This window comes from Malania oleifera, chromosome 9, assembly GCF_029873635.1.
Source record: "Malania oleifera isolate guangnan ecotype guangnan chromosome 9, ASM2987363v1, whole genome shotgun sequence".
Taxonomy (NCBI): Eukaryota; Viridiplantae; Streptophyta; class Magnoliopsida; order Santalales; family Ximeniaceae; genus Malania; species Malania oleifera.
The window spans coordinates 54,541,668-54,561,810 of NC_080425.1; the positions used below are offsets into that span (position 1 = coordinate 54,541,668).

Here is a 20,143-nt window from a genome sequence, read left to right on the forward strand (position 1 = left end):
AGCAACCTTCAGAAAGGATAATTCAAAGTTAAATCATGCTGATTTTGTATTGCTTTGGAAGCTGAAAAGAGCCACTACACCTCAATAGACCCAATATTCGTAGCACCAATTGCAGCAAGTGCCATAAACCCTTCTTGCCATTGACCTTCAAGTACAACCTGCTGATTCAAGACCCACAAAATAAATATCATAGTTGTCATAATGCAGAAACAATAATAGCATTTTGTGTTTCCAATTAGCAACAGGAGTATCATTCAAGAAAAATCAGAAATCCTCATAATTACCCACAATGAAACGATGACAGGTAAACACCACCACCAATGATGGAATAGGGTTGAGTTATACAGCAGAAGAAAGATGTGCCAATGCAGAAGAAATATCAATATATGATTAAATAGAATATGCCAAGAAAGGCGTTGCCAATGTACAAAAGGAAAAGATGCTCACGCATACATCAAGACCCCCACCTATGCAAGCATAGACTACTGAAAAATTTTGCACTATACAAAATATTAGAATTTAAAGCCCTTTTTTTTTTCCCAAGAAATAGAGTTTCAACAAATTTCTCCATCAGCATGGAGAATGAAAGTTCTTCACTATCAAAAGCTTGCCAGTTAACCACCTAGGTAGAAGCCAAAAGTGGCATACATGATGAAGATACAAGCCCTTCAATTTCGAGCCACAAATAGGCAGTGTCAAGCAGAAGTTCTCCTGGGACCAACTCAAGGCAAACCCATTCAATTCCTAGGAGACTATACATCAACTTCAAAAGACTTATAGCTAAGGGGTAACATAAAACAGGGATATTTTGACAAATGAAGCAATTATTCAACAAAATTTGTAACCTTATTAAATTATCAATGTCAAAATGCAGTCCAGTGTGGCTTCCAAGGAAAAAGGGAAAACAAATATCTACGAAGGGCACCTAACTAATTGGCTTCAACATCAAACTCCCTTGATCTACATCAAAACAATTTCAATCAAGAAATTAATTTGATCAGTTGTTTTTCCCTGACAACTACCCTAAAGAGCCTTTTCTGTGCTTTCTTTAAGAACCAGGACGTGCCCATGGAACGGAGAGGTGGAGTTGACTGGGTTGTTCAAGAAGGGAATAAATGGCTATCCTCACAAGGGACAAAGCCCATAGGTGCACACAATTCATAATCCAACTAATGATGCTGTACAAGGGGCAAGGCCTGCATCTCATATTTTAACAAATTTATGATTTTTGAAATTTTGGAATACTATCTGTTAAAGCTTGATAAACATTGTTGACCCATAACCTAACAGCTCAAGCTTTTAGGTAAAGTGGTAATCTAACATGACATCAAAGCCATGGTCTCCAGCAGCTCTTAGGCTCTTCTCTTGTTGCCCGCATTTATAGTTCATTAAAAAAATTTCTCATTTCCTATGATGGATGTTATTTATCTTTATCTCTCCACGCGCAATTGAGCTGCACGTGCTGGGAGTGTTAAAGTTTTATATACATTGTTGGTCCACATCTTAGCTCTTAGGTAATTGGTAATATAAACACTATTTTATTTTTATTTTTTTATCAAAAAATATTTTTACTAATATTTTTTCATAAACAAGTTGATTCTAGGGCTTTGTCTACTAGGATTCTAGGAAAGTAGTAACCTAGAATCGTTTAGTTTCCTAAATTTTCATTTTCTTGTTTCCCAAGCCTAATGAATACGAGTATTATTCCCATTATATTTTCTTTCAATTTTTAAGATTCCAGCTGGAGTTGCTAATAAGATTGAGAAGATTATGAGGGATTTTTTTTGGTCGGGGCTAGGGAGTAGTAGGGATCATTAGGTTAATTGGGGAGTGGTGGGTAAACAAGAGGGTGGTTCGGGTATTGGAAATATAGTGTCTAAAAACACAGCCCCTTTGGCTAAATGGCTTTGGCGGTTTCTGCTAAAGAATTCCTCTCTGTGGCATTTAATTATTAAAAGTAAGTATGGATTAGACGGGAATGGGTGGGAAACTAATTTGAGATTTGGATGTTCTCTGAAGAGTCCATGAAAAGCTATCTCTCATAGTTCTCCCCTCTTCATTCTCCATATTAAATTCCTAGTGGGTAGAAGTAGTAAAATCCGATTTTGTAAAGATCCTTGGTTGGGGAATGTAGTTTTGTCCACCTTTTTTTCCACTTCTCTTTCACCTAATCTCAGGGCAGGATGAATCCATTTCTTCTTTTTTTGTTGACCAAGGTGGTCCTTTGCCTTCTTGGGATTTCCACTTCCGTCATTTCTTCTTTTGTTGTTGATCTAGGTGGTTGTTTGCCTTCTTGGGATTCCCACTTCCGCAGATCGTTAAATGATAGGGAGATGGGAGGGCTATCCTCTTTGCTAGTCTTGAATAACTGTCATTTTTCTTTAGAGGATGGGCAGTCTTGGTCTCTGGATCCTTCGGGGGTTTATTCGTGCAAATCTTTTTGCGATATTCTGAATAGGTCAAATTTTTATTTTCCTCTCTATAGTTCCATTTGGAAGGCCAAACTCTCCTTCAAAATTAAGGCTTTCATCTGGTTGGCTGCGCTTGATAGAATTAACACCAATAAATTGCTGCAAGTTAGGAAACCTTTGAAGGCTATATCTCCAAACATATGTGTTCTCTACTTTAATTGTTCAAAATCATCGTCATATTTGTTCATTCATTGTGACTATGCTTGGAGTGTTTAGAATAAGTTATTTGGTATTTTAGGCGAATGTTGGGTGAGTTATAAGACAATGGAGGATATTTTGGCTGTGACTTTTGCTAGATTTGGCAGGAAAAAGGAAATGGCAGCACTTTGGAAATGTGCTCTTTTTTTTTTTTTTTTTTTGCAGTTTTTTGGGGCGGTTGTGATCCTTGTGGATGAAGCATAATGCGTGCATTTTTCTAGGGAAGAAGTCAGCTCAGTTGTTGGTTTGGGAAAAGACACATTATTTGGCTTCTCTTTGGTGTGTTGGACAAGGGAATTTTAAGGGGGTGAGCTTTTCTGATATTCAGTGCAATTGGCATTATGTGTTGGAGTGTTAGTTCATGATGGCTTTTTTCTATTTTGTTCTTTAGTCTGTAGGTTGTTCCTTTGTGTTTTTAATCTGGATTTTCAAACTTTGTTAAGGAGATGTCTTGTTCTCCTAGCTGTATACTCTTATTCTATTAATGAATTCTTCTTTTATTATCAAAAAATAAATAAATAAATAAATAACATGAGTTAATCGTAAAGAATGAGTAACTTTCTATGAACTAAAATGAATTATTAAGAACTTTCTTCTTTATCCCTTTATTTTTTCCTTTTGATTTTTCTCTCCAATTTTCCTCTCACATCTGGTATCAAATTGGTATCAGAACATCATACTCAGCATACAAAATAGCCATGATGAATAAAATTAACTTGAAGATGAATGATCATTGACAAGAAAAGAATATTTAGTTAGCGCATTCCCTAGATCTTCCAATGGTCAAGTTGAAGCCACTGCTAGTGCCTTTCTTATGAAGTATGTTGATTCTTGCTACAGAGATGATATTCTCACTCACTTTCCCAACTTGATGGGATCAAGTTTTTCTCAACAGGGTAGAATTGTCACAGGATGAGTAGTAACTGAATGGATGGACCATTTCAATTCAATTTAGACCACCTAAGATAGGGTTTTAAGAGTTTTCAAAGTTTAAAACCCAACAGGTTTAGGCACAAATTATTATACATTTTACATTGGGTTATTTTTAATTCTTGAAAATTGTAATAACTATCATGGAATTTAACTTATGAGTCATACAATGAAGTTGTACAAAAGGGTAATTGAACAAACATTAAGGTTAAAAGCTAGGGTGTCAGAAAATCAATTTGGTTTTATGCCTACGAGATCTACTACAGAAACTATATCATTTAAAAAGATTAATGAAAAAGTTTGGGGAAAAGAAGAGGGACTTATGTATGGTCTTCATTTACTTGGAGAAAAGTTATGACAGGGTACTTAGGCGAAAAAAAAAAAAAAGAGTACGGAATAGGTATATTGATATCATTAAGTGTACAACAGAGTAATGACTAGGTACTACAAGTGGACAGTCTAGGGATTTTCTAATCACAACAGCTATACATCAAGCATCTTCTTTGAACCCTTACGTTTTTGGACTAGTGATGGATGAAGCATCTTCTTTGAACCCTTACGTTTTTGGACTAGTGATGGATGAGCTTACTAAAAGTCAAAATGTTGTATGTTCTTTGTAGATGATATTGTCTTGATCAATGAAACTAGGGATGAAGTAGAATCTAAGTGAGAATTATGGAGAGAAGCTTTAGAATCTAGAGGTTTTAGGATAAGTCGAAATAAAGTAGAATAAAATGAAATGTAATTTCACTCATGGTTGGAGAAATCTTGAAGAAAAATTAGACCTGATGGTCAAGAAATTAATAGCACTAGTAGATTTCGTTACCTGGTATCTATCATGCAAGCAAAAGGAGAAATTGAAGATGTAATAAGAGTTAAAGTAGGTTGGGTAAAATGGAGAAGTGCTTCAAGCATTCTATATAATTGTAGAATATCCTAAAAATTAAAAAAAAGTTTTATAGGATAACTATAAGACCAGCAATGCTAGAAATGTTGTGCAACTAAGAAACAAAATGTCCAAAAAGTAAAAGTTTATTAAATGAGAATGTTAAGGTGGAAGAGAGGTATAATGCTAAAAGGAGCAAATATGTTTGCGGTAAGTAAGGTATATCTCCTATAGATGATGAGGGGTGGCTCAGATGATTTGAACATTTGCAACATAAGCTATATAGTGCATCAGTGAGGAGTCATGAGCTTGGTTACCATAAGGGACAATTGAAGGGGTGAGGATATATCTAAAATAACTTGGAATGAGATAGTGAATAAGAATATAGTAGCCCTGAAATTGAATGAGGAATGGCCCACAATGGCATAAATTGGCGGCAAAGGACTCATGTAGCTGACCACATATAGTGAGACTTAACGCTCGGTTTGTTTTTGGTGTTGTTCAGTATTTGGAGTTTTCAACAAGTCCAAAACTCACTTTATACCCTTATAGTTTGAATTTGTCAACTTGATCTCTTATGTTCCAATGTTTGCAATTGTGTACTCGGAAAGTACACAACTATTCCAATTTGCTTCAACTATTCGAATTGGTCATTAATTGCCAAGTAGGAGGCGTCCCATTGGATTTATTATCAAAACAATTGAGCATATTTAGAAGAAGATATTGAAATTTGTTCAACCATTCAAGAATCTGATAAATGATTAAATTGACAAATCAGAATTACCCTTTCATTTTCAACATAAAGATTTCTGATCGTTCTCACAGCACGTTCGTTCAAAGGGAAGAGATGACCTGCAATTAAAGAGAGATGTATGTGTGTTTAAAAGAGGAAATCAAACCAATCACAAAGTTTTATAAACTTAGCAGGACAAAATGAAACAATGAAAGTGAAAAATAAAAATAATGAATGGGGGAAAAAGAAAAAGGAAAAAAGGAATAAGTTCCCAATTTATGTCCAAATGGGAAAATTTTCACACAGAGAAGTCCAAGCATTTTCTATGTGCAATTCAGGACTGGTTGTGTAGATTCAATCCATGAATCAAAAGATGCACCAACTAGATGCAAGAAGTCTATGGCAGATCACATGCATGGGCAATTTAAAGAATCCACAGTGCAAAAGCAAATAAATCATTCCTCTAGGTCCATGGTATGTTGCTTTTGCATTTCCAGCCTCCTATGCTTCACTCTCGAGTCCTTCCCTTGAGCCATCCAAAAATCTCCAGTTTGGTTGGTTTTTCATGTTATTAGGGGAAAATCCAGCATGATCATGAAATATTGAAGCAAAGTTTAGAACCTTCCAAACAGTTCAATTCTAAGCTATAATGGCAGCCAAGTGAATATTAATAAAGAAGTCCACATAAGAAAGGGAAAAGAGGTGTATATCTATAAAGACATGATGCACATTGTACAGTATTCCAAGATCACTTAACACAGGCAGAAATGACTGCAAAGCTAAAGTTTTGAATTCAGAAGGATTTTCCTAAGACAGGCATGCTACCCTGTACTGTTGTTTATTCCTTTTTTAAAATTTGTTTCCAGTTTTATTCTCTTATCATTGTATATTTTTTTTATATCTTGTTTTTATAATTAAGTCAAAGCTTGTATTAAGAAAAGAAGAAACAAAGAGGATGCCTAACCCAAGTACAAAAGGCTGGGCAAAGCAAAAAAAACAAGAGTTCCAGCAAGCCACCAAGAAATGCAGAAGAAAAAACCCTCACATTTCTTTCCCTCCAGCTAACCAAAAAAACACCAAAGTGAATTGTGTTCAAATATCCTAGGCCAATTTCTTAAACCCGCCTCATCAAGCTTTCAGCTCATTGTCAAAATCTTCTGCAGCCAGTTGATTCCCAGCATCACACGAGTCATACGCCAGGTTTTCCAACCACTTGCAGTAACATATGATTAGTGGTTTTTTCCTCTACTTTGCACAGGAAACCCTATCCCTCTTTTTCAAGATATTCTGAGTGAGAATTATGTCCCAGACTGCTTCTGAAGCAAAATGATTAAAAAAAAAAAAAAAATGGGGCTTTGGATATCCAAATAGCTTTCTGAGGCAAGGCAAATCAGACTCTCCCCCCCCTCCCCCCCCCAACCCCACCCCGAATAGAGAGTAATTCTGTAAAGCTTTTGTATGGATTCAGATTTCTGTCAGCTCCACTACCTATAAGAACACTAACCTGGAACAAGCTCAGAGTGCTATCCCCACGCCACACATCATACCAAAAGAATACTAAGTCACCTCTGCCCACCACAAACGTAATGCCTGCAAAGAACTCCTCCCAGCCCTTGCTAATAAATTTTCCAAGGCCCAAATCATAAGAATTTGTATATTCAATTATCCCCCACCCACATGACCACCTCCATATCTGATGACCACCAGTATTCCAAAAGTCATTTTTTCTTGGAAAAATCTCCACAGCCACTAGAAGAGATTTGTTCATCATCTCCAAATCAAAGCATCAAAAAATAAAAAAGAACAAAAAAACAAACAAGTGATTACTCTTAAAATAAATATGGACACACAAACAAATATGTGAAACTGAAGAAGACCAAGTGTCGAAATAGATGTAGAACACTCAAATCAACAAAAAGGAGGCATATGCACATGGAAATGATGTAACCCATTATGCAGAATTCATGAGCTAGCTCTAGCTTGCAACGCACACATGCAGACACAAAACATATATGCACAGAAAAGACAATAAATTTACCTGAAAAATGTCGGCGAACGACAACATTCCAATCAATCGGTGAATGTACTCGGTGATAGTCTCCGGGCTTCAAATATATTACACAGTAAAAAAGGCCTTTCACAGGGCTGCAATTAAATATTTCAATGTATAAGTCAATATACACGGCATGTGATTGCTAAGGTATTAACTATAAAAAACAGAGAAGATTGGCCGCAAGTGCAAAAAAAATCAAGCATCAATCAATTGCCTAATCCAAGACCAGGGGGGAAAAAAAGGTAAGAGTAACTAAAAAGACATGAAGAAAAAACCAAAGTGGAAGGAGAAAAAACTATAAAAGAAAGTTAGCACAGACAAATAAAATTTTGAACACCAAAATCCGAACACGTGAATAAAAGCAGAGTCAATAGATCAAGGATTGTCCAAACAGTCAATCAATTTATGGAACTCCCTTATCATATATCCTAAGAAACTCTTAAATTTTAAACAAACTGCAGTAAAATAAGAATTGATGCACCCAAAAAAGGCTAAACTTTGAGAAAATGTAATAAAATAGGGTTTACATCAACAGGGACAAAACACAACATTATTGCAGTTATTCAATGAAAGCAAAACCATGATTTCATGTAATCATGAATTTTTCCAATTAAAAGGGACAAAAAAATTTATGGAGTATGCACCCATCACGTACCATGTACTTGAGTTGCACGTCTATCAATCAATATAAAAAATTCCTATACTCATTATCTCAACTCCCATCAAAAGTGCAAGGGTAGGGATAGAAGAATCATAGAAGTAGTTGAAGGAGAGAGAAAAGACGTAGGTTAAAAGACTTAGATCAAAAGAGTTAAGGAGAGATAGAGAGGCAAGAGATTAAGGGGAGAAGAAAGTGAGAGACAAAGAGATAAGAGGGGTAAAGATACTAGGATCTATTCAGCGTTGGGCTATTATATGATATTTGTTGAGTTGATTTGGGGATCTTCTTACAATAACCATTACACGTATTTGTACCATTCTCGAGTCAAACCTACATTAATTTTATTGTTACAAACATAAATTCAAAACAACAAATCCTAATAATAAAAGACATTTAAAGAACATTTAAAACCTAATCATAAATTTGGACTATTCCATAACATTAAATGTCCAACTTATTATAGTTTACATGCTTGCCCAATGCTTATTAGCCATGTTGCCTACTACTAGGCGAACTTCACTTGATGACTTAGGCGACCGTCATTGCTTGATAATTGCATGGTCTTTTGTCGCTTGAGTGGCTACTTACAACTTCTATGTGGCTTGGGTGATAAGCGATTCCATCACCTAAGTGATTTGAGCCTCGCCTGCATTGTTTCACTTACGCCTCTTCTAAGCGATTCTCCATTTAGTCACTAGGATGATTAGGTGACACATGATTCACCTTGCCTCAGCGACCTGTTTTTTAAGGCAACTATCTTAGTTGAACGATCACCATTAACACTCCAAGGAGATGCACAAGGATGGCACAATCAATGCTCCCCATGGCGGCTCCATTTAGTTACTTATAACGCTCGTAAATGAGCAGTCATAAATCATGGCCCTAGTTTTATCCGATCACAAAGTGTTGTACATTGCAAAACGACAAATTACGCATTTGAGGGGTACATTAATCGTGTCAGTAGCTTAGAAAAGTAATATCTATGGCTCACAGTTGTCACCTTCCACTTTGTTGCTATAACAGCTAGACAATTTTCTTGAGGGGGTCTTTGTCAAACGATCGCTTGTTCGACCACTGTTGCTTAGTTGCCAAACAAGTTAAGCAACCTTCCCTAACTGTATGTTATCTAGTTTGATTGCATGACGGTTTCTTCACGATACAAAGGTTAATTTCCTATTAATCTTTGCTTCACCTTGCTTTAGTTAAATCTCCTCATCCCTTATGTTTTTATTCACAATCGAAAATATGCAGGCTATTGAATCTTTGGAAGCATTCTTTGCTTCCCTCCACAAATGAGAAAAGGTTGTTCATTTGCCATCAATTGATTTTCCAAAGGCAACGTTGGAAGAGGCAATCCAAAGATCATCCTCATTGCTCTCCAATGGGGTTTCGATTCTATCTGAAGAAGCGAAAATAGGATATTCCCTCACAAATGCTCTAGCAGTTGAAACGATATCCACCAAATTTCCTTCGATTAGTAAGTTGACCGAGAGGCTCCTAAGCATAATGTTTTCCATGAGATCGTAACCAAAGAAAAGAGATATCTTGCCATAGACTTGGACAATTTCGAAGAGCACAGCTCCATTAAGTCACACTTATCATTTGACCGACCACTATTCAGTCTAGGAAGAGCAATACATTCTTCACAACCAAAATGTAAGGAAAAAAAATACGCTCTCTCATTAGAAAATGGTAAGTGTCACTTAATAGAGCAGTGCTCTTCAAAAATAGTCATAATTGCCCAATCTCAACATTCGCTTTAAGGCTTACATGACTATCGCCAAGCGAAGTGCATGATGAGCATCCCTTAATCTAACCTCACTTGGCATAAGGCAGATTATTTTTAGGTAAGGCAAATTCACAAAAACATCGTCGAAGTAAAATGCACGACAAGCATCACCTAGGCAAGGATGGAGAACAATTTGAGGCAAATTACCTTTTAGCAAGGCCGATGGAATTAGTCATCCAGATGAGGTTACGAAGAGAAGACTAGGTTTTATTCAAATTTATTTGAATTCGACCAGTGCTTGGGACTTAGCTAGAGAAATACAATATAAAAAAGTGCCCTAATCTAATTCTCCGAGCAGTTTGGCGAGGGTAGACATTTCATATAATTTGAGTGGAGACCTTATGATCAGCCAATGTCATATTCACCCCAGAAATATCGCGGCACGCATCAACAATATGATTTTGGACCACCAATCGCTTTGTCATTTCCATCTTTGTCACATAAGAGCATTGGGAGATGAGCACAGATGAATTCTAAATCCTTGCATGAGAGGCATTAACTTAGCCTCCAACCTCACAAACTCCTAAACATCCCTATATTTTTTATTGTTCACCTGATGCTACTAATCTCCAAGGTATTCCAAGTTGCATTTTAGATATTTATCTTCCGTGAGATATCTCTCTTTTTTGGTTAGGATCTCACAACAAGCATTATGGTTAGGAGCTCTCGGTCAACTTGCTAATCAAAGAAAATTCGGTGGACATTGCTTCAATTGCAAGAGCATTAGTGAGGAGATATTCTATTTCGCTTCTTTAGATAGAAGAGGATAATCTCTAAATTGCCTCCTTAAACATCACCTTTGGAAAATCAATCGATGGCGAACGGGCGACCTTTTCCCCTTGATGGAGGGAAGTAAAGAATGTTTCCACAAATTCTATAGCCTACATATTGTCGATCATAAATGAAAGAAAAAGGGATGAGGAGATTTAACTAAAGCAAGGAAATATAGTAAATACTAGGAAATTGATATCGAGAAGAATCATTCATGCAATCAGACTAGATAACAGGCAGTCAAGGAAGGTTGCTTAACCAATTTGGCAACTAAGCAACAGTGGTTGAGTAAGCAATCATTTGACAAAGATCCCCTCCTGAAAATCACCTAACTGTTATAGCAACAAAGCGAAAGGTCACAAATGTGAGCTACGGATATCACTTTTTTAAGCTACTAACACAATTAATGTACCTCTCAAATGCGTGATTTGTCACCTAGCGATGGACAGAACAAGGAAAAAATAAATATATTCCAGGTATGGGTTTCCCAAGAAAAGATGGGTACAACACTTTATGATCGGCTAAAACTGAGGTCGTGATTTACGACTGCTCATTTATAAGCCTTATAAGTAACTAAATGGAGCAGCCATAGGGGGCATTGACTGTGCCATCCTTGTGCACCTCCTTGAAATGTTGATGGTGATCGTTCAGTTAAGATAGTTGTCTTAAAAAAGAGGTCGCCTAGGCAAGGTGAATCACGCGTCACCTAGTCACACTAGTGACTAACTAAAAAATCACCTAGAAGAAGCGTAAATCAAATACTGAAAGCAAGGCACAAATCCACCTAAGTGATGGAATCGCCTATCACCCAAGCAACATAGAAGTTGTAAATAGCCACTAAAGCAACAAAGACCACACAATCATTGAGCAATGATTGTCGCCCAAGTCATCAGGCAAAGTTTGCCTACTATCAAGCAACAATGCAGACAAGCATTGGGCGAGCATGTCAACTATAATAAATTGGAGCTTTAATGTTATGAAACAGTCCTAATTTATGATTAGGTTTTAAATGGAATTTATTATTTTGAATTTATGCTTGCAACCAAGAAGGGTTTAAATACATGTAATTGTTATTGTAATGGGATCTCCAACTCACTCAACAAACATCATGCAATAGCCAAACGCTAAACAAGCCCCAGTGTCCTTTATCCCTCTTATCCCTCTCTCTTTCCCTCTCACTTTCTTCTCCCTTTAGTTTATTCCCACTCTACTCTCTCCTTACCTCTTCTAATCTAAGTCTTTTCAATCCCCTCCATTCTCCGTCCTACAATTGCACAATTCTTACTATCCCTATCCTTACACTTTAGATGAGAATTGACATAACGAGCCCAATCACAACAAATCCACCAAGTAAATAAATAATTCATGTAAGACATTATTCATAGCAACATACAATCATACACCATAGTAAATTCCAAGAACTACAGAAAATTAAAATGGGACAAGCAATAGATCAAAATCGATTCATTATCAATAAAGGGAGCATATAAATGCCTCCCTCCCTCCCTCTAGCGAGGCTTCATTTTTTTATAGTTGTTAATATCCAGTCATCCCTCACTTGGCCATCATCTTTGATTCTCTCCAATTCTCCATACACCATGACTAAATAGCAATTCGAGATGTGATTCTCTGCTAGCCAACATGGAGAAGCAGAAAAAAAAGAGGGAGGAGGGGGAGGGGAATCCGGAGATCTCCCTCTCCACTTCACTCGCACCATTGCTGATGAAGCTGCACATATGCTCATGTTTGCTATTTTTTTTTTTTAGACACTGAAAATTCTATTAAATTTTTAAAAATTACAAAAAATGGAGGATAAGACATCCTCCGTGAATCAAATAATTACAATAATGCTGCTTACCGATGATATCCTCCAAAAATCTCAAAAGAGTGTGCCTAGAAGCAAAAAAAAATAATAATTCTATCCCAGAGCTAGAAAGGAGAAACCTTCAGATCCTTGAAAATTTCCATGTTCCTCTTGAGCCCAGAGTTCAGAAAATGTGATACACTGCATAAATCCATAAAGTCCTCCCCCTTCTACTTCTCCCAAAACCCAAAAATCTCACTAGCAAGAAATTATACACATTTGACGGAACCACTCATGCTCCAGCAAAATATGAAAGAAGAACATTCCAAAGATGTCTCCACGCCCAACAGTGAAGGAAAAGGAGTAGATAAGTCTCATTTGAACCACAGAACAACATATATATATATATATATATATATATATATATATATATATGCTAAGGAATTTATAAGGTCCCCTTATCCGTAACCAGTTTTTTGTGTTAAGCTCATCAACCTTTCTTTCATTTGGTTTATTTAATAAATAGGAATTCCAAGAAATGCAGCCACCGACACCCCCCCCCCCCCCCAAAAAAAAAAGCAAAAAATAAAAAATAAAAAAAAACCCTGAAACTGGGGCAATATAAATGATAAATAATCTAAAAAAGCACAGCATCAACAACTCCAACACCAGCTCCAATGAGCCCTACTAGGAACAAAAGAGTCCAACACACTCAATAAAGAAGTAAGCATATGAACCTCTCTTTCATTTAAGACTCCTAAAGAAATGTTAGTCCCAAGGAGTACAGCCCTAACTTGGAAGAGGAAAAGATGAAATTGGTGCAATATGAACAGTAATTACTCTAAAAGGCACAGCAACAACAGCTCCAAGGAACCTCTCCCACCCAAATATCCTCCCAAAACCAAATTCTACTACCATTACCTGCTTTGAAGTGAATGAGGGAAAAGAACAAACAAACAACGTGGGAAATAAACTACTAGGAACTCGTATAAGAAACATTGCCACATCCTTTAGTATCCCACCCGTTCCAATGTATTCCACACTTCTAATAACCAGTGCCATATTGAATTAAACTCTAGGGGGAACCTTTATAACCACTTTCCAATTAAAGAGATTTTTTAAATACTTATCAAGCCCAACCCCCCCCCCCCCCCCCTCTCTCTCAAACTTTGATCTCATAAAAACATTCTAATTAACAAGATGATCCCTCTTATTCTCCCACTACCAGGCCAAAGGGAGTCTCGCATAAATTTCTCCAAAGTCCCTGCGACACTGGCGTGAACTCTAGAAGGGATAAAAATAATAAATGGGAATGCTTCACCCAAAAAAAAAACCATCACCCAAAATAAAAATAGAACAATTAAATCAAAGTCCCTCTTCAACCCCTTCCTATCATAATTAATCTTTTTCTAGTCAGTAAAGAAAGCTTCACTAAAGGACATCAAGAGAATGCCACCTATATACAAACAATAATGCATTACCCCAAAAATCAAGAACTGCAAATGAATCAACTGAAGAACCACTACGCCATCTAGTAATAGTAGTATTCTAGTGGACTAGGTTCCCAAGGAATGACACAAAAGGATGTGACCAATAGTTTCCACACTTTCTAAACACAAGTAGCAACTATTACAAGGGGCAGCGCCCTTTCTTGAAGATTGTCTACTTGTCCACGGTGAGAATATTCCCAAGAATTGCCTCACACGCAAACAAAGCAACTTTTGTGGGGCTGGTGTTTTCCAAATGAGCTTCCAAGGCGAGTTATTAATAGTTCCTGACGAGGCAGCGAGCTTCTTGTAGAAGGATCTAACCATGAACATGCCATTTTTGTACAGATCCACTTGGGATCATTTGAGGTGTTCCAGTAGTGGATTTTGTAGGCAATAAATTTTAAAAAATAAATAAACAAACAAACAAAATAAACAATAAGTTGCTCTGTTTTTCGATCTAAAGCATTCTTAATCACAGAAACGTTCCAAATCTTCCCTTAGTCAAAAATTTAGAGATGATTACTGATAAAGGCATCCTTGTTACAAGACAAAGTGAAGATAGAAGGGAGTTTAGTATTAGGTGGAGATTTGACTGCTCCGTATGTCATGTCAAATAGATATATTATCCCCATTCCCCATTTGGAAGCTGATGTAAGGGAAAAATTCTTCCCAACTCTTTTTGATGAATTTTCAAACTCCAACACCAAAGGTTATCCTTCTCCATGAATCTCCAAAACCATTCTAAGGAGAGCTTTACTGAAAGTAGACAGGAGTTTTATCCCTAAAGCCACATAGGCTCATATCTTAGAGTTTGTTTAACAAGCCCCAATTTTACAAGATATTTGAATTCCTGCCCAAACTCCCCCAAAGTAGTATCCATTTAATTCCCTATAACCTTTTGGCAACTGCACAAGGGATAAGGAAGAGCCAAAGAGGGGCATATAATAGACAGATAATTAATCTAACACTTCATATCAGCTAATTAACATTGACCTTTTTTTTCTCATTCTTACCACAATCCAACAATATTTCATTTCCTCCAAGATCAAACAACCACACACCCATCTTATCTTTCAGTCAAAAAGCATCAATATCCCTCCCATAACTTCGCAGGAAAAACAGGTGTGGGCCAAATACCATCTCATTTATGATCATTCACTTGATGTTCTTTACATGTTCCATCATCTTCAAAAGTCCAAACATCTTCTAAACCTACTAGATAGTTGGTGACACATGGGAAATATTACCCATTAAATCCAAGGAATCTCAAATGTACCCCACACCATTCACAAAATTCATCCAATAACAAACCACCATCACATGCAGGCTCACAGTCACAATCACTTATTCAGTTACATCCCCATTTCTTGTTTACCTTTGATTGACCTTGCTAACCTTCTTGCTTTATCCATCTTCCATGTGAGTAGGCCCCTCCATAATGGCAGAGCTATCATCATTTCATCATCTGCACAGCAGAATTACATTCTCTACTTCGAATCTCAGCACCCTCCTGTACTGCCACTCATCAATTATAAACTTTACAGAATCCAACCTAAGCATATTGATTTCCAGCACCAAGACACTTAATTCTGCTGTAATTTTGCATTACATACCTATTTTAATACCTTCAACCTTAGCAGACGAACATTCCCTACACCTACTATTGTTCCCTTAACCTCTTGATCACAAAACTACATTATCAACGGAATTGACATTGGAAACTTTCTGCTGCAAATCTTGTTTCTAGTTCCCCTGGCCATTCAACAATGGCAAGAACTGAAACTCTTGGGGCTACCACTGATCCGAGATTGATATGAGGACTCCACACAATCACTTGCTTTTCCATTTCATGCTGCATACTTGTCAGACAAACCAGAAAAATGCATCTGCCTTTTACAATCTGTTGTGACTTCATTACTCCCTTTGGTAGATCCTCCAGCAAAGTAACAATGAGGCCTGGCTTTCCTTAAGTAGCTGCCTAGCTAAATAATGATAGGGCTCGCCACAACCTGGGTCATATGGTCAGATCATTACACCGTTGGAATTTATTACACCTCCCTAAGCATTTTTTGGCAGAACAAACCCCCCCCCCCCCTTCACCACCTCATTCAACCCCTATCTCCCTCACTAAAATTGGCAAATTCCCACCCTCAGCACCAGAATTACTGGAAGCCTCTCATCCCATGATCAACTTCAGGGATTCAGCAAGATCCCATCATTAAAAACCCTTCAAAACCCCGAGAAGAAACATATCCTTTAATCTACTAAGCATCCATCAATGTAACTCTAATCCACCTTCTCCATACCCAATTTCTCCCTAGTGGGGACACAAAATCCCACACCTTTCTCAGAAACCCCCTCCATCAAATCAACTGATGATAAGACAAGACCATAGGGAAGGATGAAGAAAGGTAGCAGCGAGATTGGATTTGGAAAAAAGAGGATGAGATAAAGATTAGAGAATGAAGATCTACAATCAGGCCTTACATTGTTTGCACTTTTGGGCTTACTTTTTCAACTCTACTTACAAAAAATGACTTTCAGAACTAAATCTGCGAAACAGGCCGACTACTAGGCCAACCAGTGCATAAGGAAAGAGGAAAGTGGATGGTAGGCAGCCTTACCCCCATTTCTGGAGCTAATATCTACAGATTCAAACCTGACCTAAGCCCTAATTTGTCCAATCCTAGGGAGAATATAATCTTTTGAAGATTACAATCAACCAAGGAAGAATACCAAAAAAATAGTACATTCCATCCATGTCCTATCAAAGAGCACTGTCACGAATCATCATGTATACTTACATTCTTACAAGTTATAATGGGTTGCTATAAAAAAAAAGAAAATGCTGAGGAATGGGAGTAACAATCAGTTAGACGAGCTTATAGGTAATTACCATGCTCGTTCAGGGTCCCGCACTTTAGGAGAAGCCAATGAAATCCTCCACCATGACTTCCTACTCTTATCTTCAGGAATATTTTCATGTTCACTACTCTCTTCACGCATATCATCTTCAGCTACCATGGGAAGGAATGAGCTTGCACCAAGAAGAGAAGAAACCGAATAGGAGAAACCTTTGACTTGTTCTATCATAGCCCCTGCTCCTTTCAATTCTCCAAATCTTAAAACAGTACCATCCACAGGACTGATCTGTTAGAAAAAGACATGGATGTCTACAAGTATTAGTAACTGTAGCAAAAATTGTAAAGAGAGAGCATGATCAGCCAATAAAATGTCAAAAACGCCGGTTACCAGTTACCAGACATTGTGGATCAGGGTCAATAGGCCTCGAACCTGCTTTGAGGGTGCGAACAAAGAACTCCCGTAAAGAAGCATACTGGTCCAATGGCATGGAAATTTCTTCTAAATCTGAAACAGAAACCAGATCATGGTTCTAGATACAAATTTATTGCTTCTCTTGATTAAAAGTCAAACTGAACTATCAAAATCAATGCATCATATGAACCACATTAGACACACACATAGAGAGAGAGAGAGAGAGAGAGAGAGAGAGAGAGAGAGAGACTTGAGTGGAATGCCCGAGCCCATGCTCTGTAAACATATGGACGCAGCCACACAGGACCTTCCTGGAAAAAAAAAAATTAGCAGAGAAATTCATTTTAAATGATGATATACCATATTAGTACATTTTTATCAAAACAAAAATCACAACAGTACATTGCACACATGACTATGACAAAGATTTGATCCACAAATGTGTCAAAAATAAATGATATAGCAACATTGAAGTAACCACGTCAGCAATGATGGAAAATATGATAATTCATAAACCAAAGAAGTGAGGAATCCAGCTTAAATGTCCAATTTCAGAGGCCAAGTGGGCAACAGTGGATATACCCAAAATCCCTAAAACAATATTCTAAGAAGAAAGAGCACACAAGTTCTTCTGATTCTTTTCTTTCTGTTTTTCATTATTTATAAGCCACAAGCACTCCTATTTCAATTCTTAAGAGTCCACATAAAGAAAGAAAGGACAAATTTATTAAACCATCCTAAGCATGTGTTGCTTATATCTCGTATCTTAACTCTAATTAAATCCACAGGAGGCAAGGAGCAGGAAAAAGTCTGCAACAAACAGATTATACACATTAAAACTAGCAACAAAAATTAAAATGTGAGAATTATCAAACAGGAACACAATTTAAAATAAATGAAGGACTGAAGATGGACTGGCCAAAACTTCAAAACTACTAGCCGATATCCCCAATCTTCCCAGTACGGTTTCTTATGACAGCCTAGCAACTGTCCCTTTACATTTAAGTCCATCAACTACATTTGGACAAAACATAAAAGAAATAACACAAACTTCAAATCTCCTTAGGCCAAAACATTCAAAGTTCAAACTGAAAATGCTTAAATTTGATCATATGGAATGCCAAAGTTCCAAAATGGATCTGCCTGAAACTTGTGTTAAATTTTTCATAATTTTATTTTTTATAGGAAAAGACGAAATTTTATAGAAGAGGAAAGAATGTACGAAAAGGAGCAAAAGAACTCCCCCTTTCATGAGATGAGAACAAAAAAAGGGGGAAAATGTCAAATATATAGCCAGCCAATCACACTGTAAAGCTGAAAGAGACGACCCTCTGATACAACCAGCAGCAAAAGCCCACAACGAGGCCACATACTGAATTCTATACTCTTCTTCTCTGTAAATACAGGAGCCTTCCGCTCCAATCAAATACCCCACAAAACAGCAAAAAAACCTGCACCTCCCCTTCTCTGTAAATACAGGAGCATTCCACTCCAATCCCACTTCACAAGTTCACAAGTCCGACCCCTCCTATGAACCAGTCTATTCAACATTTCAGCTACAAGAACAAACAGAAAAGGAGAAAGCTAATATCCTTGCCTTAATATCCTTGCCTACCCCTCCTCAAAATCCTAAACCACAATTTAAGTTCTCCATTAATAATAACTAGAAAAATGCATAAGACAAGCACCCTCTCATTGAAGCCTGCCATCTCACGCTAACACCTTCCTTTCCTTTATAAAGAAAATTCGAACTCACAAGGTCATAGACCTTTTTAAAGTTCACTTCAAACACAACCCCGCTTTTCCTCCAAGGAACATTGTCAAATACCTCAATAGCAGCTAAAATAGCTTCAACAATCTTCCTACAACCCACAAAGCACTTTAGGCCTGAGAAATAGCATCTCCTGTCACAAAACTCAACCTATCTGCAAGAATCTTTGCAATGATCTTGTACGCCCAGACAACTAGACCAATAGGCCAAGAATTTGCAACCTTTATAGACCTATTCTTCTTTGGCACCAAAGATTAAAGTTAAGTTAATACTGTTTTCTTCCCTAAAATCCCATTAAAATAGAAAGCATTATAATTGTCATTAAATCTCTAAAATCACATCCCAACAATCCTAAAAGAATGCAGCGCTAAACCCATCAAACCCCCAGAGCCCTCATCCCTTCAATCCCAAAAACAACTGCATTCACCTCACTTTCTTCAAATGGTTGTTCCATCCAAATTACCTGATCTCTGGAAATAGGACTCCACCCCTGCCTCAAACATAAGCATCCACACAACATCCTTATCAAAAAATTAGCAAAAGAGCCTGTAATCTCATCAGCTATCCAGCAAGAATCAGCAGTAACCTTTTCTTTATCAGCAAAGAGAAAATTTATTAAATAGAGGCATCAACGGGATGCCACCCAAGTGCAAAGGAAACAACAAGAGAGAAACATCCTTAACTCAATTCCCTAATCGTGTTCTTACCCTCTTGCCATTAGCCAACCTACGGAAAATCTTAAAATCAGAATCACCCTCCTATCCCATTTAAATATAGTATTTTGCCTCCAACTCCTCATTCCCCTAAAGATCACCTCCTCAAGCTCATTTTCAACAACACATACTCTTAGTCTAATCACACCCCCACCTCCTTTCCTATCCAACAAAATCAAGTTCATCCATAATGCTAGTCTTCTTAACCGAAATATCACCAAAAGCTTTAATGTTCCACTATCTAAAATTCTTCTTAAGTCACCTGAACTTTTTCATAAAACCTACCCAACCCTTCTCAACATCCTTACTCCGAGAACCTCTAACAAAAGATTGAAAACTTATGACCAAGCCACATTTTTTAATCCAAACAGAGAAAGTCCCCACTTGATCTTGCTAGACTCTTAACAAAATTGGGAAATAATATGATGCTAGTCTAGATAAAACCCCTAAGAGAGATTAGGAAACTCATCTTCCCACTCATTGCAAAACAAGAACCTATTAAACATCAACCAACAACATGCTCCCTCAACTATAGAGTAAAATAAAGCATTACACAAGGGAAGATCCCTTGACACATGTTCCTTGATAAACCCATCA

The 20,143-nt window shown here is 37.2% G+C and overlaps 1 protein-coding gene across 1 annotated transcript in view; it reads right to left on the reverse strand.

The window, feature by feature from the left end:
- LOC131163338 (phosphatidylserine decarboxylase proenzyme 1, mitochondrial) overlaps nt 1–20,143 on the reverse strand; it is a 60,163-nt gene that overhangs the window by 6,193 nt on the left and 33,827 nt on the right. Inside the window, exons 5-10 of the mRNA XM_058119928.1 lie at nt 17,313–17,373; nt 17,046–17,155; nt 16,683–16,936; nt 7,257–7,363; nt 5,270–5,337; nt 81–158 (exon numbers count right to left, since the gene is read on the reverse strand). Coding sequence (XP_057975911.1) covers nt 81–158; nt 5,270–5,337; nt 7,257–7,363; nt 16,683–16,936; nt 17,046–17,155; nt 17,313–17,373 — 678 coding nt within the window. The remainder of the gene's footprint in view (nt 1–80; nt 159–5,269; nt 5,338–7,256; nt 7,364–16,682; nt 16,937–17,045; nt 17,156–17,312; nt 17,374–20,143) is intronic.